At 39.9% G+C, this 21,422-nt stretch overlaps 2 protein-coding genes across 9 annotated transcripts in view; one reads left to right on the top strand and one right to left on the bottom strand.

Annotated features, from left to right (window-relative positions):
• The window catches only part of LOC102221770 (estrogen receptor beta-like), a 66,803-nt gene extending 64,053 nt beyond the window's left edge, over nt 1–2,750 (top strand). For all 7 annotated transcript variants that reach the window (XM_023352697.1, XM_023352696.1, XM_023352699.1 and 4 more), the window contains one exon: nt 2,042–2,750. In XM_023352697.1, coding sequence (XP_023208465.1) covers nt 2,042–2,159 — 118 coding nt within the window. In that variant the 3' untranslated portion in view covers nt 2,160–2,750. The remainder of the gene's footprint in view (nt 1–2,041) is intronic.
• Nucleotides 2,751–12,196: 9,446 nt separating this feature from the next.
• The window catches only part of syne2 (spectrin repeat containing nuclear envelope protein 2), an 82,566-nt gene continuing 73,340 nt past the window's right edge, over nt 12,197–21,422 (bottom strand). For both annotated transcript variants that reach the window (XM_023353279.1, XM_023353280.1), the window contains 6 exons: nt 18,527–18,741; nt 18,230–18,430; nt 18,004–18,132; nt 16,104–16,295; nt 14,014–14,048; nt 12,197–12,587 (listed from right to left, as the gene is read on the bottom strand). In XM_023353279.1, coding sequence (XP_023209047.1) covers nt 12,377–12,587; nt 14,014–14,048; nt 16,104–16,295; nt 18,004–18,132; nt 18,230–18,430; nt 18,527–18,741 — 983 coding nt within the window. In that variant the 3' untranslated portion in view covers nt 12,197–12,376. The remainder of the gene's footprint in view (nt 12,588–14,013; nt 14,049–16,103; nt 16,296–18,003; nt 18,133–18,229; nt 18,431–18,526; nt 18,742–21,422) is intronic.

Genomic DNA, 21,422 nt, shown 5'->3' with positions numbered 1-21,422 from the left:
ATCCTTTAATCTCTTGTGGCAAGAGAATCCTGTACAAAACGCTTGGAGGAACTGAGCACTGCTTTCAAGGACAAACGTCCACTTCAGAGCTGCAGTTTCCAAGGTTCTTACTTCCTACTTTCCACCCCTCTGCCTTCCCCCACTCTCAGCTCCTTCAGACTAGCCAGCAGCAATTAGCAAATACACTGCCTGGCCAAAAAAAAAGTCGCCACCAAAAAATGGTCACACTCTCTAATATTTTGTTGGACCGCTTTTAGCTTTGATTACAGCCTGCATTCGCTGTGGCATTGTTTCAATAAGCTTCTGCAGTGTCACAAGATTTATTTCCATCCAGTGTTGCATGAATCTTTCACCAAGATCTTGTATTGATGATAGGAGAGCCTGACCACTGTGCAAAGCCTTCTCCAGCACATCCCAACGATTCTCAATGGGGTTAAGGTCTGGACTCTGTGGTGGCCAATCCATGTGTGAAAAAGATGTCTCATGCTCCCTGAACCACTCTTTCACAATGTGAGCCCCATGAATCCTGGCATTGTCATCTTGGAATATGCCCGTTCCATTTGGGAAGACAAAATCCACTGATGGAATAACCTGGTCATTCAGTATATTCAGGTAGTCAGCTGACCTCATTCTTTGGGCACACAATGTTGCTGAACCTAGACCTGACCAACTGCAGCAACCCCAGATCATAGCACTGCCCCCACAGGCTTGTACAGTAGGCACTACTGTTTAATTTTTATTTTGTCTACAATTGCTACTCAGTGGTGGTTGTTGTGTGTCTTGCCTCTATGCTGCTGTAACTGCTAAATAATTTCCCTGCTCGGATGAATAAAGTAATTCTATTCTATTCTATACCAGGCATGATGGGTGCATCACTTCACCTGCCTCTCTTCTTACCCTGATGCGCCCATCACTCTGGAACAGGGTAAATCTGGACTCATCAGACCACATGACCCTCTTCCATTCCTCCAGAGTCCAATCTTTATGCTCCCTAGCAAACTGAAGCCTTTTTTTCTGGTTAGCCTTACTGATTAGAGGTTTTCTTACGGCTACACAGCTGTTCAATCCCAACCCCTTGAGTTCCCTTCGCATTGTGCGTGTGGAAATGCTTTTGCGTTCACAATTAAACATACTCCTGAGTTCTGCTGTTGTTTTTCTTCGATTTGATTTGACCAAACATTTAAGTAATCGCCGATCACGATCATTCAGGATTTTTTTCCGACCACATTTCTTCCTGGAAGACGATGGTTCCCCACCATCCTTCCAGTTTTTAATGATGCGTTGGACAGTTCTTAACCCAATTCTAGTAGTTTCTGCAATCTCCTTAGATGTTTTCTCTGCTTGATGCATGCCAATGATTTGACCCTTCTTAAACAGACTAATGTCTTTTCCACGACCACAGGATGTGTCTTTTGCCATGGTTGTTTAAGAAATGAGGAGTTACTCATTGCATCAGCTGGGGTTAAATAACTTGTTGTCAGCTGAAAGATAATCGCCTATGCACTACTTATCCAATAGGAGGCTTGTACCTATTTGCTTAGTTAAATCCAGGTGGCGACATTTTTTTTGGCCTAAAACATTGTTAAAGAGGAGCGATGCTGTGATGACTTTCTGTAGGTGTAGTGTTGGAAGGAGCAGAACATTCTTAAAGAGACTGTGGCTCAATTTAAATATGTTAGATTATAAAGTCAAATTTCTTTAAAGTCATATTTGATATATAGGGCATTTTTATAACATTTTAAAGTAACATAACTACTACCAGTTACTTGATTGTGCTATGTGGCTGGAAAACAGACTACTGCCCCTATAAGAATTTTGAATTTGGACTTTTTTTTGCCAAATGGTCCTTAAGATTCAAACTTTCTTTGAAAACCTCCATAACTTGGCCTCATAACTGCTTCTAATACTAGCTGTCTCCGATGCTCCTGCATGTGTTGTCATGTTTTTCTTGTTGCTTATCCATTTTCGAGATAAGCTTTGGGTGAGTATCCTGGGTTTTATTTGTCAGAACTATAAGTGACCACATACACTTCTCCCACAGCTACACCGCTCCTGAACACTGGTCTATGGATGGAAGGGATGCCAGTTCTTCAGTGGAACCACCTGGTTACATAATCGCTGATCAAGTTGTCATGGAAACCACCTTGGAAGATGATTAAAAGATCAGAAAAAGAAAACTGACTTTAAAAAGAAGCAAACACAAAAAAAGCACCAGGTGCTGTTGTGAAATTTTCTTTTTCTTCTTTTTTTAGATCTTTCTGGTCATTTTGATTGTACCAGGCTTCGTCTGTGTAAGTATTTTTTGTGATTGTGCACTATGTCAAGTGTTCATGAGAATGTCGTCTAACTTCTACCCAGCAGTTCAATGTGCAGTATTGGTATCCTTTCTCTTCATCTTGATGTAATATTCAGAACAAGTCATATCCAAACATCTCTTCTGATATCTAAAGGTGCATGTAGACCACAAAACTAACATTTATGATTTCCATGAGGACTGTTACTCTGAGGACAAGGTACTGTTTTTGTCGCTCTGCAGTGAAAATTTCCTCTTGCACTAATGCTATACTTTGCGTACTTTGGTGTCTCATTGGTGCCTGTTCATTCAGTGTTTTTCTACTTTTGTGCAAGTTGTCAGTGGAGCAGGACTATGCTACGTGGCCTTTTACCAAAGTGACTGTTAAAGATTTCTCTGTTTGCTTGCTTCACCTAAGGCTGAATTTATACAATTAAAGTTTATGTTTGAAGCCACAGCTTAAAATGCAATCCAAAAACATTAACCACCAACTATAATCATTCTAAGTGTGAACTTAGAAAGTATGGACTTTGGCACTGCAGCATTAAAAACTGAAAGCTGACAGCTTTTTCTGTTTTCTGAATGAATTGGCTAGTAATTATCTACCACATGGAGGCACTCAGAGGTTCTTCAACATGAGAAAAACTTAGCAAGAAAAGCTCTACCCTGTGCACCTAGTGCACAGTATTGTTCTTAATGAAGAACAAGTGTGTGAATTTTACATATGATTCCAAGACACAAGCTCTAGGGCAGGAGAATGTTATACATATATTTCAAAGATGTGAAAGGATTCGAAATTACACAAAATCCCATATTTTGGGTTCCAACAATGGTAGGAGTTCGCTCCGCATTCAGCAGGCTGCTGGTTCGATCCCCGCTTCACCTGCCTCTGTCGTTCTGTCTTTGGCCAAGACACTTCACCTGACTTATCTGCTGGTGGAGGTCAGAGGCCAGGGTGCTTCAGGTGGACCTGGAAGCAGCCTGGCCTCTGTCAGACTGCCCAAGGGCAGCTTGCCAACAGTGTGTGAGTGTGTGCGTGAATGACTATAGTGTGAAGCACTTTGGGGTCCTCTACTCTTGATAAGGCGCCAAAAAAGTACAAAGCCATTTCCTGATGCTGAGACCTGAGTAGTGCCAGTTTTTCTGTCTTAGCGGCACATTAGGAAAAAAACGTGGATCACACCACCACAAAGAAAAGGTAATGTATGCAATCAACTATGGCAGGCATTAGTTGGTCATGTAAAGCACAAATCCAGCCTGCCAAAAATTTTATGTGGCCCTCTATACTCTAGAGATAAAATTGTTGAATAGAATATTCTTCTAGCTATCAAATCACAGCAGTTTTATCTGTATTCTTCCAAATTACATAAATGTGAAAAAACTGTTTAATATTTAATTTATAATACTTACAAGTACTTTCAAGAAGTACTCAATGAATGCAGAGACATTCTTAATATTCATTTATTTTTTGCAGCTTGTTACTGGGTAGTTTTGACAATCCTGGTACTGGAAGCCATTTGCTGCCATCTTCTGGTTGGAGTTCCGCCCAATTATGCATAATTTTGCTAATTGGGATGCAAAATTCCTAAATTCCTATGTGTTGTAAAGACTTTTTATTTAAAATTTGTATTTAATCATTGTCTCATTTACATCCATATAAAATGTGAACAGAAGCTGACTACAAAACTAAGTAAAATGTTTTGAAGTGTTGTATCTTTAACCTAGAAACCTTTCTTTACTAAAGTATTTAGATTCACTTTATTCCATTTCACAACAATTAGCAATAGTATGATAAATGTTCCACGAGTTAATCAGAACTTGTTAAACGTTAAAGGAATAGGGCTGGATTCTTGAAGTGAGGTTCTATTGGAACCATCTAACCATATTGCCTGTAGAAATGACTCTCTTGGCATCTTTATGTAAAGATGCCAAGACTAAAGTAGGTTGATACTGTAAAAATAAAATCAATCTAAAACACTTCTTAACACTTTTCACTGTTGCCTTGGAGCACTTAGGTCCTGGGTTCTAATCCCAGCCTTGCTTCTTTCTGGATGGGGTTTGCATTTTCTCCCATGCATGTATGAGTTTTCTCTGGCTACCCTGGCTTCTCCTTGCAGAGTAGCCATGAGAGTTGTTTTAGGTTAAGTTAACTGGCCCTATGTGAGAAAGCCTGTGTGCTTGCTTATCTTGTTACTTTCCATGGATTGGTAATCTGTACCTGCCTCTTGTTCAATGATTGAAATGCATCAGCACCCCGTCAACCAGTATTTTATTTATTTATTAATTTTTTTAATATATCACGATACATGAGATATATGACAATATTTTTCTCCAATGTTATTTTGAACTATACAGCATGTAAATTGTCACTGGTGTACTCTTTTGAAATGGACTGATAATGTTTTTCTAATTTGCATACAAAATCACACTTTGGCACTGCAAAATTTAAATATTTATTAATGTAGCCATCAGTTGCACAAAGATGTTTTTCACTAATAAAGTTAGTGAAACATTAACTTCATTAGTTTTCTTTGGTCAACACTAGACCTTTAATAAACAATACCACAGCAAAAAAATAAATAAATCACCAAGCAAGAATGGACAAGGAAATATAAAAAGGAGTCCTTTAGTGCTTTTAATATAACTATTGCAAACATCAGGGCTGTGCAGAGACCTTTGGAGGGGCAGGGTCTCAAAGTTAAAAAGGGCATATTGAACAAGATCTTAAAACACTGTACAGCAACATAGCAACAACCCATATTAATCAAGAATTTAATTGGATCCTACGTCCCCACGTCATTGCCATCACGTGGGGACAATGCAAAGCAAATGTAGTATATTTTCCCCAACAGGTATATTGTTGCCGTTTCTGCTGCTGACAGTCCGTCAGGGCTGAGTTCGTCTGAGACTGTAGGTCTCAGACTTCTCTCCGACCATCGGAGAGAAGGTCGCTGGTTATGAAGTTATGAAATAAGAAAATTTGCTGCCATTTTACTAATTAAGCCCTAATAATATCTATGTAACCTCTACAACAACTTGGCTGCAGACTGATTTATAGATCAAAAAAAGCTCAAAGGGGTGAACAATATATAATTTTTTGATGTTAGCACCTCTGAGGTCTAGAATTATAAGACTGGGATATCAAGGCAAAGAAAACTCGGTAGCTGCTGGTAGGGGCCCTCCAGGCATTCAGGGCCCCCTAGAAATGGTTGAATTGTAACACAGACTATAGATCTAAACCTGTAGCATTCATTCATAGAGAATGACAATGTTATATATTTTATTTAATGCATTAAGCTGAGGGGAAAAAATACATTTGGGATTTAATTAGGTAGTTTACTTTGTAAAAGTTTAAAGAATCACCTTGATAAAACTATCAAGATGATTTGATGACAGTCAAACAATTGTTGTGTTACCATGGCTACAATATGGTGTAATCTTTGTGTTTGAGTTGGGTTTGTTCACAAATACATCACAGCAAATAACCAATAATCAGTGATTGATTTTAAACTCGGCAATAAACCTGGTCTCCCTCTCACAGACTTCACCTTATCTATATTTAAACATGTTAGTGATGCTAAGGTTCTTAGTAGGACAGGTTTTGGGGGTGAGGGGACAGAGGATTTTGTCTATATTACCTTGGGCCGGCCCTGCATGAACAGCCTCTGCATTGTGCATCTCTGGAATCTACCTGGAATCCCCTGGTAGCCCCTGTTACTCATGTTAGCCACTCTAGCAACACGTACAGTGTATCAGGCCTAGGCACACTCAAACATTTGCCAACGAACCACAGGAATCACCCACTGATTTCAAAAGTAACCTACAAAACAATGAATGCCCAGCCTTGCAAGAACAATAGGCATCAGTGATCTTGTCCACAGCTATATTGATGTAGAGAGTGTGTGGATCTGCCATTTTCCTCATCGAGCGAAAGCAGTTTGATGTGACGTGCACAATATTGGAGGCATCGCGTGGTTCAAACACCTTGATTTCATCCAAAAAAGATGACATGAACTTCTTAGTTCTTCTGTCCATTGTAGTAGCTTATATATTGTGAAAATCCGGTAGAAATGATGCACTAATCGAGTCAGAAATACACTGCAGAGAATCAGTCGAAGTGGAAGACGCCATGTTTACATAGAAACAAAGTGCCGCAAGGCTTTGTTTGAGACTTGCGGCCAGGTGGGATTTTCTAGGTCGGTTGTGGGCGGAGCTTGGTAAGGTCCATGGGCAATTCCTTTAACACTTGAGGTTCTGCAATAACTTCTATTTACAGCCGCTCACCACCAGCCCAAGTCCCACCAGGAGTGGCTTTAACTAGCCTGGTAGTAACGTTAGGGAGAAGCAGAGCGAACAGTCAGCAGGTGGTACCGGCGCTTTGAGCTGCGTCACGACTGGTGGTGACAGTCAGTGTCTTATATCAGGATGTCTGATATAAAGGTAGACATTCTTTATATCTGTCGGGGGGACCAACTCAGACTGCCTGTAGCCAACCGGGCCTGTAGCCAAGTTAAAGTCAGAAGTTTTCTCTGCAGCTGAAGCATTTCTGTGTTTAGGGGTGAGGCAGGTTTTTTCCCGCTATTGCGAGGACAATTGTGAAAATATGAACAGAAACAGTTTTTCTAACGTCAACATCAGACCTACGTTTTTATTTACAAACCAATGTATGAACAAATTCTTGCCCATAATTTGATAGTTAGAGGGTACAGATCCCCCCCCCCCCCCCCACCATGGACCTGTTGTCTGAACAACATGGAGGCAGAGAAACTGAGAGTCATTATTACACTGAGGGCAGCCAGACTAGTTTATTTTGGCAAAATATTATTGTTGAGGGGCACAAGCAGGCCTTCTGACATATAGATAAAAATTTGAAAAATTAAAAAAAAAAAAAACTCAAAAAGGGCACTGGGGGGTCGTGCCGTGGTGGCGTAGGGGATAGCGCGACCCACATTTGGAGGCCTCAAGTCCTCGACGCGGCTGTCGTGGGTTTGACTCCCGGACCCGGCGACGTTTACCGCATGTCTTCCCTCCTCTCCTTCCCCCTTTCCTTCGTAGAAAGGGACTCTAGAGCCCACAAAAAGACCCCCTGGTGGGGTAAAAAAAAAAGGGCACTGGGGACATCAAGGATAAAAGGGGCAGGGGCTCAAGCTCCCTTTGCCCCTCCTCATGCCTGGCAAAAATAGTAATAAAAAAAAACAGATTAAAGAAACAAAAGATTAAATGACTATCAAACTGGCAGACCCAGAACAAGTCACATGCTGCCAAATTTGAACAACCACACAAGTGCAAAAATGGTAAACAGTGCCAAGTTCAGGCAATGTTGTTGCAGCGCCTGGTAGTGCGCCTCTGAAGTTTTGTAACTCGGCTCTCACGTGCCACCATTCACACAAACCGGACGATTTGGAAAATGCTCTTGCAGAGCAGCTCTCTTTGCACTTGCATTTGAGAATAGGGCTCCAACGTACACGTTAACTATAAATGCCATATCGTTGTCTTGCCTTGCCTCGCTCAAAGCCAGCTTTCAAAAGCACAACTAACAAATTTTCATTCACCCACTCACCTGAAAGTCTCTTTGTGGCCATATTTTTTTCTCTGAGCAGCATGTCAGGTAGGACATTTTCAGGCTGGGAGGGAGGAGAGACTAGTGATGCATTCATAGGGTGTCAGATAAACAACACCCTCTTTAGGGTCTAAAATAACTTCCGTTTTGTTTCTGTTCAGCTGGAGAAAGTTATGACACATCCGCACATTTGTCTGTTCTAAGTATCTGTTCATTGCTTGAATGGGTTCAGAGTGACATTGTAATGTAGAGTTGTATATCATCTGTGTAGTTATGATAGCTAATCTTATTTTCTGTTTCTGACTCGTGAAAAATTGTAGCAACCCTTCTTCCTCTATCTTTTCTATTTTCACATATAAAATTATAATTAGGAGGTGCTGATTCAATTAGTACAGGTGATTCATTATTGTCATCTGTCATGCCTAGCCCAAAGGCATGACAAAAATGGGAGACAGACGAGCAAATCTATACAAACAATAATTGATTTACAAAATGATATGGCTCTGGGAGGAGTGCACAGCCAGTCTAACAGGAGTGTGAACCAATGCTGCTGCCCATTCCGGTCTGATCCAGAGGCCAACTAAGCAGGTTGGTAACTGGCTGAACATCAGTTTTTATCATCAGCCCGGTGTGTTCAATTAGCAGTCCATCCGCCTGCTTCCTGAAAAGAAGAAAAAGAGAGACACCTAATGGACAGAAGGGGATCGTCACACATCCAATCATGTTTCTATCAGAAACGTATCAGTATTCGCTCTGTGATAAAGTGACTTGATTTCAGGTAGTTCATGAAGTTTGATTTTGCTGCATTTAGTGTTTCTGCTTTTTGTTAGTAAGCCGGACAGGTAGTGTCCTGTACTGCTGGAGGGCCAGACGCATTCTGGAGTGAAGAACTAAAATCTGAACCCCAGTGTCAGACCTCTGACCAACAGAGGTGGTGGTGAGAAATCTGGGGAATCAGAGCCAGGTGTTTTGATGAAATATAGTTTGAACTAGCTACTTGTTCATTTTATCCATGACACATGCTTTTTGGACGCTCAGGGGAGAAGTACCTAACTAAAATTGACGATCTATCTACGTTAAGGTGATAACATTTCTGATGAGCCATCCAGGCCTTGATGAGACAAGGCCTCCAAAAAAATTCCTGTCTCCCAATATGTTGAAGGAGTGGGTGGAGCCCTCACCAACTACGTTTCCAGCCATATCAGTGTTTTGGGGGACAGTGTGCCCCACATCGTGAAATGTGTTTAATTTCACAATGTATTTAACCTAGTAAATTGCTTTCTGCCAGTCTGATCAGTAAACATATTTAAAAGATTTTTAAGGTAAGTTTTTTGGGGATATGTCTCTGGCAGTATTGAGAGACTCTGTTTCAACACAGCTCAAGCTCAGTCAGATTGGATAGAGTGCTTTGGTGACCAGGATGTCCATATAGTTATCACAGACTTAGGTCTGGACTTTGGGGTATGTTAAAATATGAATATGCTTTGAACTAAACTATTCCATTGTACCTCTGGCTGTATGTCTAGGGTCATTGGAAGATGAACCTCAACCCCACTTTCAAATATTTTCTACCAGGATTGTCCTGGATTTAGCTGCATCTATTTTTCCATCAGCTCGGACCATCTTCTGCAAAAGAAAAAAAATCTCTACAGCAGCAGCAGTTCAGAATTGGCATTTCATATCATGCTTCTTCTTGCAGGGTGGCGAGGGAGTTTGGTGTCAAAAGGTAACAATGTGAAAAAGTTCAAAAAGAACAAGCACAGGGATGTGCTGAGGTTGCACAACCCACATAAGGAGGCCGTAGTTCTTGACGCGGCTGTCGCAGTTTAGATTCCTGGCCTGGCGACCTTTTGCCGCATGTCTTCACCCTTCTCTCGTCGTGTCAATTAACAATCAAATAAAGACCACTAGAGTCACTAAAACCTTAAAAAAAAAAAAGCCCAGCACTTTAGCGAGACCTTGTTATTCAGAAGTGTCTGACTAACGGGGTGAGGCCCTACATTGAGCCTCACAGCATCAATGTAGGGTGGACAATTTGGACTTAAAGTTTTATATTTTGTGGCAACTATTGTGGTTGCCAAAAGTAACGATAAGAACAATTTGTTATTTTGTGGAAGAAGAGTTAAAAGTACAATTAGCTAATTGTATGTCATACCCACAAACAAATACTGCTCTTGCAAAAAACAACTTATCTGTAATGCGTTTCTTTAGGTTACCGTTACATAGAGAAGCGTGATTTGTATCACGAAACTGCACACAGTAACAGCATTTTATTAATACACCTTTAATGAACAAGCTGTGAAAAATAGTAAATCTGACAATGCAGACAGATTTAGGGGCTTTTAAACATTAATTATATCATGACAATGATACATAAAAGTCTTATAAAAAATTATTATGATAAACAATATAAGTGCTCATCCCTAATTCATTGTCCTTTGATGATATGCAGATGATCTTCTACTCATAGCAAGCTCTCTTGCTGTGAGTAAACATGGGTTTGCTTTAATTAACTTTATGTGTTGTAAAAAATGCCAGGAATTTCATACTGGTTTGAAATCTTTTTCACTTTTATTTTAAAATTAAAGTTCTTGTGTTGTGCCTTCTGTAGAAAATAAGGATATTATGAGAGTTGTTCATAAACTCATAGCTCACAGATATAAAACTTTTGGGATTGTGTGTATACTGAACAGCTGCTGTTTCCAAATATCTTGAATATGTAACATTAAGGTGCTTTTTATATGTTTATCCATGAAATGTGTAAATTCAGCCTTTGTGTCATGGTTTATTTCTATCCTGTCTTTAGCTTGCACACGCACGGACACATATGACCAGATCAGATGCTGAGATCACCTTGTCTACAATTACTGAAAATATCAGGTCTTGCTAATGTTAATGTCTGTCAAACTTGTCTGTCAGGAAAACTTTTTCTTAAACCCAGAATCACTGCAAGCATAGAACAGCAAAATAGCAGTTTATTATCGGGTAAAAATGACAATCTCTGCATCTCATAAATAAAAGATCCTAAAATAAAACAACTTTACAATTCTTGTCTGTTTCAATTCTGTCTGCCTTTAGAGTGGCTACATTCAAACCTTCTATTTATATTTACAGAATGTCTGTGAGATGCTTTTATCTAAACAGATTTATGTTTTGGGGGAACTTTGTTGGTTTATCTTCACAGCAACATTCAAGACAACTCTTAAATTATACTTGTTTTGTCAGGTCAGTTCCAGATGTTTTTGCAACCAGAACAAATGAACACCATCCTGCTACACAGGGATGCTCAACACCCCCTTCCATTTTTGTTGGCTGGGCTTCAAAGCAGGAAAACTCAGTTCTAAAATACGTCCAGGAAATAGCCAAACCTTCTCCTAAGGCTAGATGGATGTGTACCTCTACTCTGACACCTCCAGGTTGATGGACTGGGCCCCCAACAGTTCTCTGTTGGGGGCCCAGATAACAGCTGGTAATATCTGGGCTCTCCTTTTCCTAATCCTGACCATGACTTCTACCTGATGGCTAGAATGTAAATGTTGTAGAAAATGAGGTCAGCTCTTGCTTTGTTATCTAAATAGCCCATATTCCCCTGTTAGCCTTCACAAAAAGGGGGTAAGCCATCTTCAGTCAGGTTGAAATGTCAGCTTCAACCTAACACTTCCTGTCTATGTTTACTGAAAGCATCAGACAATAAAATGGAGCATAACTTGACTAAAATCCTCAAAAAGGTCAACTATGGCCAAAGCATAACTCTTCAACTCTTTGGTTGTCAAATTAGAGTCAACAATCTGCTTAACAGGAAAATTTTCAAAAATGACAATCAGAACAAATGTGTGTCTTTTTGTATTTTTCAAAAGAAAATAATGCAATGGCTTTAAAATGCATTTTAACCATCATAATCCACATTCAGAATTATTGCATCTACAGTTATGCTACTTGTTGTCTCTAGAGGATTCTGTGCATTTAAAAAACATCTCCACTTTGTCATCTTTTGAAACAGCAATATTATAAGCAAAGAACATTCATTTTAATAGTGTATAAAAAGTTTGTGCCTTCTGAAACAAAACAAACTGGCAGTGATATAAAAGGGTGCTACTCCTCTTCCTCTGCTGACACTTTGTGTTGTTTGTGGAAAAGGATGAAGGGCAGTTATTGAAAAACAAACGGGGTGCAACTTAGAAATATTAGAATATTTCTAAGTTGCACCCCATTTGTTTATATATTATATACTGTATATATATATTATAATATATTAGAATGTATTTTGGGACTTTATTTGTGTCATATAGTTTATTGCAGCAGGGTCTTCATGTGGAAAAATGTTGGTTTAAAAATTACAAAATTTCAAAATAAACCAATATGGCTTTAGATTAAAATAATAAACAATCTATTTTAAATCCCGAGGGAATAATTATAACAAAAAACACATCACTTGTTCTGTGTAGGAGAACGGTAGTTCTAACTACGATATAGTAAAGAGTATGGCTGAGATCTCTGACACAGGTGTCTTGGGTTGGCAGCTCTTATGTTGGTGGAGGGCCATTGGTGTAGTGCAGCATTGGGTAGAAGGATCGGGCAAAGTTGTTGGACAGACTACAGCTGTGGTCCTGGTCAGACAGCGGTACCAGAAAGACTAGGACCAGCAGCACCAGGAACAGCATGTGGAGGGAGAAGGCAGCTCGTATGATCCAGCAGAGCAAAGGTCGATGGAGGGACAGATCTCTTCTCTCTCCCCTGCAAGCAGACAGAGATAGACATGTTTGTCTTTAATGTAATTTAACAAAATATAAAAAGATAAAGAAATATAAATACTTCTCAAACCCGTAGCTGCTTACGTCAAATTCAAGTCAGCTTAGGAAGTGCTGGAACCTAATCACAGTGGTCAGCTAGCAGTTCCTACAACGCACTAATGGAACCAGAGAAACTCTTCTGGAGAATGTCTCCTACCTAGCACTGTCTCCTGCACTGCTTCTATCAGTGGTTAGACAGAACCTGACAAGTGGTCCTTAAGTAGCTTATTGATTGCTCTAACATCAACTGCATTGCTATTCTCTTTTGAAGGTCTTTTTGTTAACAGTAATTAGCAGAAACAGAAGTTAGTATGCATACTAATTTCTGTTTATACACATGCTTATATACAGTAAGCATGTATATAAATATATACATGTTTATATATATGTATATAAACATTTAGTTTATATACATAAAATGTATATAAACATTGTATGTGTGTTAATGTATATAAACATTAAATTACATCAAATACAGGAAAATAAACATTAGCAGCAACTAACATTTTCAGTATGGGGGAGAGGACTGGATAAGCCATTGCTTCTTCATGCTCCGAGTTTTAATACAAGTTCTTAAATTAGTTTGTTAAAATTTTCCTCTATCATCTACTGATCAAAGCTTAATACACATATACACACAGCTTAGAAATAAAATAGCATTCTATCACTTTCATTTTTATAAACATTATTTATGCTAATTTTGCTCTTGAATTGTGCAACATTTTTACTTTGCTTAATTTTATCATCCAAGCTGAACTGCACATATTTTTAAGAGTATGTGCAGGTCACAATGTGTAATTTATTACACATGGTTTATTAAATTATATTTTCCTCTCAGATCATACCTTCAATCTTTACTTTTAAATAAATTTTGAATATTCTTTGGAAGCATATTCTTTCTGGCTTTGAACATATTATGTGCTGCTTTAAATTGTACTTAATACATACATTTCAGAAGTTGTGATTTGAAGAAAAAAAAAAGATTCGTATGCTCCCGATCTCAAACATTGAATATCTTTCTTAATACTCTTTTTTGCATTGTGTCAATACGATAACGTTGGAGTGTGCAAAGTTTAGTTGTTCAACATATGCCTTGTTTTTCCTAATATTATTACATACATGTTAGATATACCGTTTCCCAACTTGTGATCCAAAATTACACCTAGAAATATATGCTCATAGACTTGTTCAATTAAAAACATTAGCAATTTCCAGATTTACAGTTGCATTAATTTCTCTTTTTTCAAACAACATGTATTTCGTTTAAGTTAAATGATGAATGTCATTATTTTAGAATGTTGACATTCATCATGTCAACATTCTGCTTACATGACTACATGTCAGTGGATGGAGAAAAATAAAGACATTACCTAACAGGTGTAGCTGCCTGAAAACCAGCCTCCTCCTGAAGTAAAGACAAACAGATAAATCTTAATCACTTTGAACACATCAGGTTTAATCAGGTGAAGGCTCTGTTAGCTTCTCACTAACACCTCAGTTACCTTTATTGCCACTTTTACCTTTATTGCTTCCTACCTCAATATGGGTAGAAGTCAATATTTGTATATTCTAGGGGTTGCACCGACTAGTCATAATCACGTGACAAAACTAATGTTTTCAAGAAAATGAAAGAAGGCAAACTAGGTGAGTTTGTCAGACAGCCCAACTTGTGTAAAAATGTAAATAATTTACCAAAAAGAAACTGAAAATTCCAGCAAGAGCTACCGGAATACGGGTGTTTGCGTGGCACAGTGCTTAGAGAGCGCCCGCATAAAGAGACTGTAGACCGCAGTGTCTAGAGTCTGACTCCCTTACTTGGTTAGTTTGGCCCATTCCTCACTCTTCCAGTTCCCCTCCCCCTGCCCCTTCCTGTCAGATTGCTGTCAAATAAAGGCAACTAGTGCCAAAAAAATTCTTAAAAAATAGAGAGAGAGAGAGACAGAGAGAGAAAGAGAGAAAGAAAGACTACCAGTATTGTATGAAATTCTATTCCCCTGTGAAAATCTGTTCCCCCTGTGTCGGGACCGCGCATTGCAGCCAGAGAGACAGATGTGACCATTTTCACAGTGCTTCTGACCAATTTCTCTGTAAAAACAAAAACACAGGGGAACAGAATTTCGCACAAGACAGGTGTTCTGACTATCATTGCTACCTCCTCAAATTTTCCTACCGTAGGATGGATAGACAGCTAAGTCTGTCTGTCGGTGCTATGCGTCCAAAGCTGCTACGGTCATGTTTACAAACAGAAAACTATAGCGGGTTGTGGTAATGTTAAATATATTGGATAACATTATTTGAGTGACGGGACTGAAGTGGAAGCTTAGGAGTTATGCTTAGCTTAGCATTGGAACAATTTCTATACATGACGAAACCACAAGAAGATCACTTCCTTCATCTGAATGTTCTACCTGTTTAAAATGAAAAGCACTAATCCTTTTACAAGAATATCCTACTTGTTAAAAAATATTATGAATACAGAGGTGTTTGTAAGAATAAAACAGTATCAAACAGGGGAAACACATTTTTCTTGGAATTAAATTAAACACAGACATATGCAGATCACCGCAGATCTTTTTTGAGCATTAATACGTTGTATGTCTGCTATCAGATGCAGCACAGCCACAATGCGTCCACCAAACTGTGCAGGGCACTGAAATGATGGGATATGATTAATATACACTAATATTACACTGCTATTAGACAGCTTCAATCCCACATAGTATTGCTACCAATATCTATTTAGAAAAATAAAAAAAGGTGTAATTAAACTAAAATATTTTTAAAATATAGGGACAAAATAGCCCACAAAACAACATATTTTGTCCTGATTAACCGCTAAACAATGACTTGTTTAAAGCCATAAATATATTTATAAGCTGCTGCCATGTAAACTAAAATCATGAAGTAATACATCAGCTTAATGAAAGCCAGGTATAAAATAAATTAAATAAAGCTTACCGTAATCTTTGATGAAATAAAACACATGAAACGACACTTCCACAGGTAGGACGTATTTATAAGAAATCTGCTGATTAAGCAGTATGTGACGTAGCATCAATGTGTGCATGTGCATTACCACAAGGTAGGACGGATTTACAGGTAGCACAGACAAACAGAACACCGGATTCAAAAAAAAAAAACAACAACTTTTTTTTATGATCATTTTTGTGAAAACAAACAAGAAAGACTTAACCTGGTGGTGGGGCTAGTAAATTATGGCGGGCCGCCAGGCCTATAGTACACTGCGGAAACCCTGAATTATCCTGTGAACATGTGAACCTGCCGGCCCACTTAGTATGTTAATGGGCCAGCAGTTTATGCATTCTCTGCATTTGTGAATATTGAGATTGTTTTAGCTCTACATAACAGACCAGTTTATTTATTCAAAGCTTTTATTTGTGTTTATGCAGAAAATGAAAAATGAGTAAATAAAATGCCCAGAAAATAAACATGAACCTACCACTATTTCCTGCAGTGAACACAGGGCTGCAGCTACCTTCTGCAGCAACACATGAAGCTTGTTGCCAATGACATGAATTTTCTCCTTGGCCTCTATACTCTCCTCAGAAGTGGCTTCCAACAGGAGCTGGGAAGAGATCTCCTGCAAAGCTGAAACCTGACGATGTCTGGAATGAAGCTCCTCCTGCAGAGTCTGCAACAGAGGGTGACACAAGACTGTGAAATCCTGTCTGGGAGTTTGTTGAAAATCTCAGGTCAAGTTATGACCTGAGATAAGTTCAGCTTCCTTCAGCACTTGAAGTTTCAAGGCACAGAATAGCAAAATTAAAATAATAGAAAGATAAAAATGTACCACCTAAGTGGACTTTCAAGAGGGATCCATGCTTAGTTGATTATTGCTATGGTAACCAAACAATCTAACTATGAAGATTGCTCTTTGAAATTTTAAAAAATATACTTACTAGATACCTAAAATCTTGAATTTCATTTTAGACTATTTAAAATCTTTTCATTTACCGATGCTGAAACCATTAACTCAAATTTAACAGCATTGATAGTTTCAATGCTCTACTCTCCTCGGGCTGCCACCTTATCGTGGTGGAGGAGTTTGAGTGCCCCAATGATCCTAGGAGCTATGCTGTCTGGGGCTTTATGCCCCTGGTAGGTAGACAGGTCCTAGGTGAGGGACCAGACAAAGCGCAGCCCGAAGGCCCCGATGATGGAAATGACCTTTGGACTTCATGTTCCTTTGCCTGGACGCGGGTCACCGGGGCTCCACTTTGGAGTCAGGCTCAGCCCGAAGAGGAAATGTGGGTCCCCCCTCCCATGGACCCACCACCTATGAGAGGGGCTAAAGGGGTCGGGTGCAATGTGAGATGGGTGGCGGCCGAGGGAAGGTCCAATCCTCGGTTGCAGAAGCTGGCTCTTGGGAGGTGGAATGTCACCTCTCTGGTGGGGAAGGAGCCGGAGTGTGTGAGGTTGAGAGGTTCCGGCTAGAAATAGTCGGTCTCACTTCGACGCATGGCTCTGGTTCTGGAACCAGTCTCCTTGAGAGGGGCTGGACATACTTCCACTCTGGAGTTGCATACGGTGAGAGGCGTCGGGCAGGAGTGGGCATACTTGTTGCTCTCCATCTTGGCGCCTGTACGTTGGGGTTTACCCCTGTGAATGAGAGGGTAGCCTCCCTCCGCCTACGGTTGGGGGTACGGGTCCTGACTGTCGTTTGTGCTTACGGGCCGAATGACAGTTCAGATTACCCACCCTTCTTGGAGTCCTTAGAGGGGGTACTGGAGAGTGCCCCTCCTGGGGACTCCCTTGTTCTGCTGGGGGACTTCACTGCCCTCATTGCACATAGTGCAATGACAGTGAGACCTGGAGGGGAGTGGTTAGGAGGAACGACCCCCCCGATCTGAACTCGAGCAGTGTTCCGTTGTTGTCTATAACGAACACAATGTTCAAGCATATGGCCGCAGTTCGACGTTCGACTTTGTCATCGTTTCATCGGATCTGCGACCATATGTCTTGGACACTTGGGTGAAGAGAGGTGCGGAGCTTTCCACTGACCAATACCTGGTGGTGAGTTGGCTCCGGTGGTGGTGGAGGATGCCGGTCAGACCTGGCAGGCCCAAACGTGTTGTGAGGGTCTGCTGGGAATGTCTGGCGGAGTCCCCCGTGAGATGGAGCTTTAACTCCCATCTCCGGCAGAACTTCAAACACGTTCCGGGAGAGATGAGGGACATTGACTCTGAGTGGACTGTGTTCCATGCCTCCATTGTCAAGGTGGCTTATCGGAGCTGTGACCACAAGGTTGTCGGTGCCTGTCACAGCAGCAACCCTCAAATCACAAAAAGCCTGATCAGGGCAGCCCCACTTTGTGATTAACTGAATTTGAGCCTTCTTACCATCAGCGTGTGTTGCTGCTGGATCAGGTTAGACGGTGGAATTGACAGCTTGAAAATGTTTACAGCATGCAACTTGTTCTCAGCTTGAGAGAGCAACAATAGCAGTGAGTGCAATGCTTCATGAAACTCCTGCAGGAACAGATCAACAGTGTGAGGCCACATTTTAGAAATATGTCATGTTCAAGTGAAATTCTTCTAGATACTAATGGAAATGTGTGGGGCTGACCTGACATTGCATGAGAGCAGAATGTAGCTTCCTCTCCCAGCTCTGTAGAGTGCTGCAGGCCTGAGTCCAGCTGTGATTGGTCGAGCACAGAGCCTCTTGCAGCTCCTGGAGCTCAGCATCGTCAGCCTGCAGGAAGTAATGGCTGCTCAAGTTGGCAGAGATCATCAGACACTTGTAGGTGTTAAAGGTCCTCCGCATCTCCTTCACAGATGTGAACAAAGGAAACATTTTAATTTTAGATTAATGTTTTTTATTAAAGGTTTTGTGACGCAGTGGTCAGCATTCACATGACCTTACTTTGAGTTTCTTGATGTTGACCTCAATGTCTTGGATGCTGGGGGATGGAGCAATGTGCTGCAGTCTCTCCAGCTCAGGGAGCACCCTGCCCAGCCAGGAGGTGACATCACAGAGGTCAGAGTTGAGTTTGTGCCAGTGCTCAAGGTCATGACATTTAACCTTTGTCTCAGCAGTGGGCTTTCGGGTTTGCTGCAACTCCCAGCATTCAATCCCACCTAGAGGTCAGATGAGTTGAATTGTTGTAAATGAAGAGCTTTAAAACCAAAGAAACAATGCCAGGAATGTAGCTGAACTTAAACTTAAACTTCAGTTATTACTTCAGTTACTGAAACCTGGGAGTAGTGATGGACTCTGACCTGAACCTTCAGAGCCACATTAAGACAGTCACAAAGTTGGCCTTCTATCACCTGAAGAACATTAGAGGACTTATGTTTCAGCGAGATCTAGAGAAACTCATCCATGTTTATCTTTAGTCGTATTGATTACTGTCAGGTTTAAACACCTACTGAGACAGATTTAACACACACAAGAAAGACAATAGAGTTAGATTCTTTTGCACTCACGAGGAGAACAGCCAGAGATGTTTTCAGTCACACATCTCTTCCGTTCTGAAAACATATGTGTCCGTTCTCCCTTTTTATTGCTGTTAGGATCCCTGTTACAGAGAGCGTCTCAAAGGGGTGGGGAAAACACTTCAATCACATAATTGCAACGCAAATGCTAGTCACTAACAAAACACATGGTATCTACACACTAGATTATTCTGTTCCAGACACAGGATAACACAGAGCAAGTTGTACGTCTTCACAGTGTTGTATAGTAACGAAGTAAAAATACTTCACTACTTTACTTAAGTATATTTTGGAGTACTTCATACTTTCCTCGAGTATAAAAATTTTTGATGACTTTCACTTTTACTTCACTATATTTCCGAACTTAATTGCGTACTTTTACTCCGATACATTTTCAATGTGTGGTTTAGTTACTCGTTACAAAAAAGCGAGAGAGAGAAACAAAGTGTTTTGACCCCACCTACTGATTAGCAAGTAGCAAGTAGGCTACCGAACAAAGTCCGTAGCCTGCTTGCCTGTGCTTGTTCATCACCACCAATAGGATACACCTGTTTCGCTTCTCCCATTAAACACAAAGCAAGTCTCGCAATCAGCAGCAGTCACATGGAGCTGGAGACGGAGACCACAACGACTGCAACTACGTCGGACACGGCTCCAGGGGAACCACCAGCTGGTGATGAGAGCCCATGGCCTTATTTAAACACAATACACGCTTTCATGGGTGTTAAAGATGCAGTTTATGTTATTCCTGCCCGAAGATGTGGAAATTCTATCTTACAAAAACTCCCCGTCCAACTTGAAGAAACACATCGAGGTAACTTCTTATGAAATGGTTATAATCCTCCTGTTTCAGTAACTATAGCTTGGTCACTAGGCACTACTGTATTGTGAAACGTTGACCATAAATGAACTTTGTTTGGCATTGTTTCAGTTCCATACTTGGTGTATTTAGCTTAGGTCTAATGTTGACTGTAGCAGGCTACCTAGACTCCTCTGTTCAAGGGGGGACAGAAGCCATAGCGATAGCAATTTAGACTAAATTTAACGAATATAGGAAAGGCATACAAGTTCAAAACCAGGTTTACAGATGCCAATAAGCTGCATTTCCCTCCCAATTCTTTTTTTCTTTTCCATAGTGACCAGTTGTGTGCACCACCTACTGACTGTAGCATTGACTGATTCACTGATTTGTGAAGTAGAGTAATCGTAACAGCTCTTTTTCTTCATGTTGGCCGCATTTTCTGTACTATTTATTTTTCTCATTTTCAGCACTGACCTTACTTGAAGGGAAAACTTAAGGCTTACAAAAACTTTGTATTTTCTGTCCTGGAGGGTATACTAAGAAGCTGGTTCAGTTGTAAAGCAGGTTAAGTTAACCTTGTGCTATAGGTAAAGCACCTAATTTTCTTAACCAAATGATGCCTGCATGTATATCTATTAGCAGGTTTAATTTTGCCTGCACTTGGTTGTGTACATTATTTTAAGTGTATTTGACAAGTTTACCAAAATATAAAAAATGTCATTCAAACTGCATTTGCTTTGTTTTACTTTTTACTTGTACTTTTCATTACATTACTTGAGTACATCCATTTTACAGTAATTTCCATACTTAAGTACAAGAAGTTTCAGATACTTTAAGACTTTAACTCAAATAACATTTCAGTCAGTGACTTGGACTTTTACCAAAGTCATATTTTGGAGAGGTACTTGTACTTTTACTTGACTCTGAGATTTCAGTACTTTATACAACACTTGCTTCATGGCAACAGTTTTATAGCTATCTAACAGGTCAAGGATGCAGAGGTTTCGGCTGAACGATAACCCTGTTGAAAACGGTTCTCTGCTCTTCCTCAGAGAGGCCTTCTGAGAAAGGAATCAAAGTAATTCATCAACAAAGAAACATTCTTTATGCTAAGATGAAACAAATAAAGGCATATCAGACAAGAACATTATAAAGGCGCATGAAACAACAAATATTTGATAATAATACAGGTCCTTCTCAAAATATTAACATATTGTGATAAAGTTCATTATTTTCCATAATGTAATGATAAAAATTGAACATTCATATATTTTAGATTCATTGCACACTAACTGAAATATTTCAGGTCTTTTATTGTCTTAATACAGATGATTTTGGCATACAGTTCATGAAAACCCAAAATTCCTATCTCACAAAATTAGCATATTTCATCCGACCAATAAAAGAAAAGTGTTTTTAATACAAAAAAAGTAAACCTTCAAATAATTACGTACAGTTATGCACCCAATACTTGGTTGGGAATACTTTTGCAGAAATGACTGCTTGAATGCGGCGTGGCATG

Source organism: Xiphophorus maculatus, chromosome 19 (assembly GCF_002775205.1).
Source record: "Xiphophorus maculatus strain JP 163 A chromosome 19, X_maculatus-5.0-male, whole genome shotgun sequence".
In the NCBI taxonomy this organism is placed as follows: Eukaryota; Metazoa; Chordata; class Actinopteri; order Cyprinodontiformes; family Poeciliidae; genus Xiphophorus; species Xiphophorus maculatus.
Note: the sequence above shows the minus strand (reverse complement) of the source record. Positions and strands in the feature narration are given on the sequence as shown.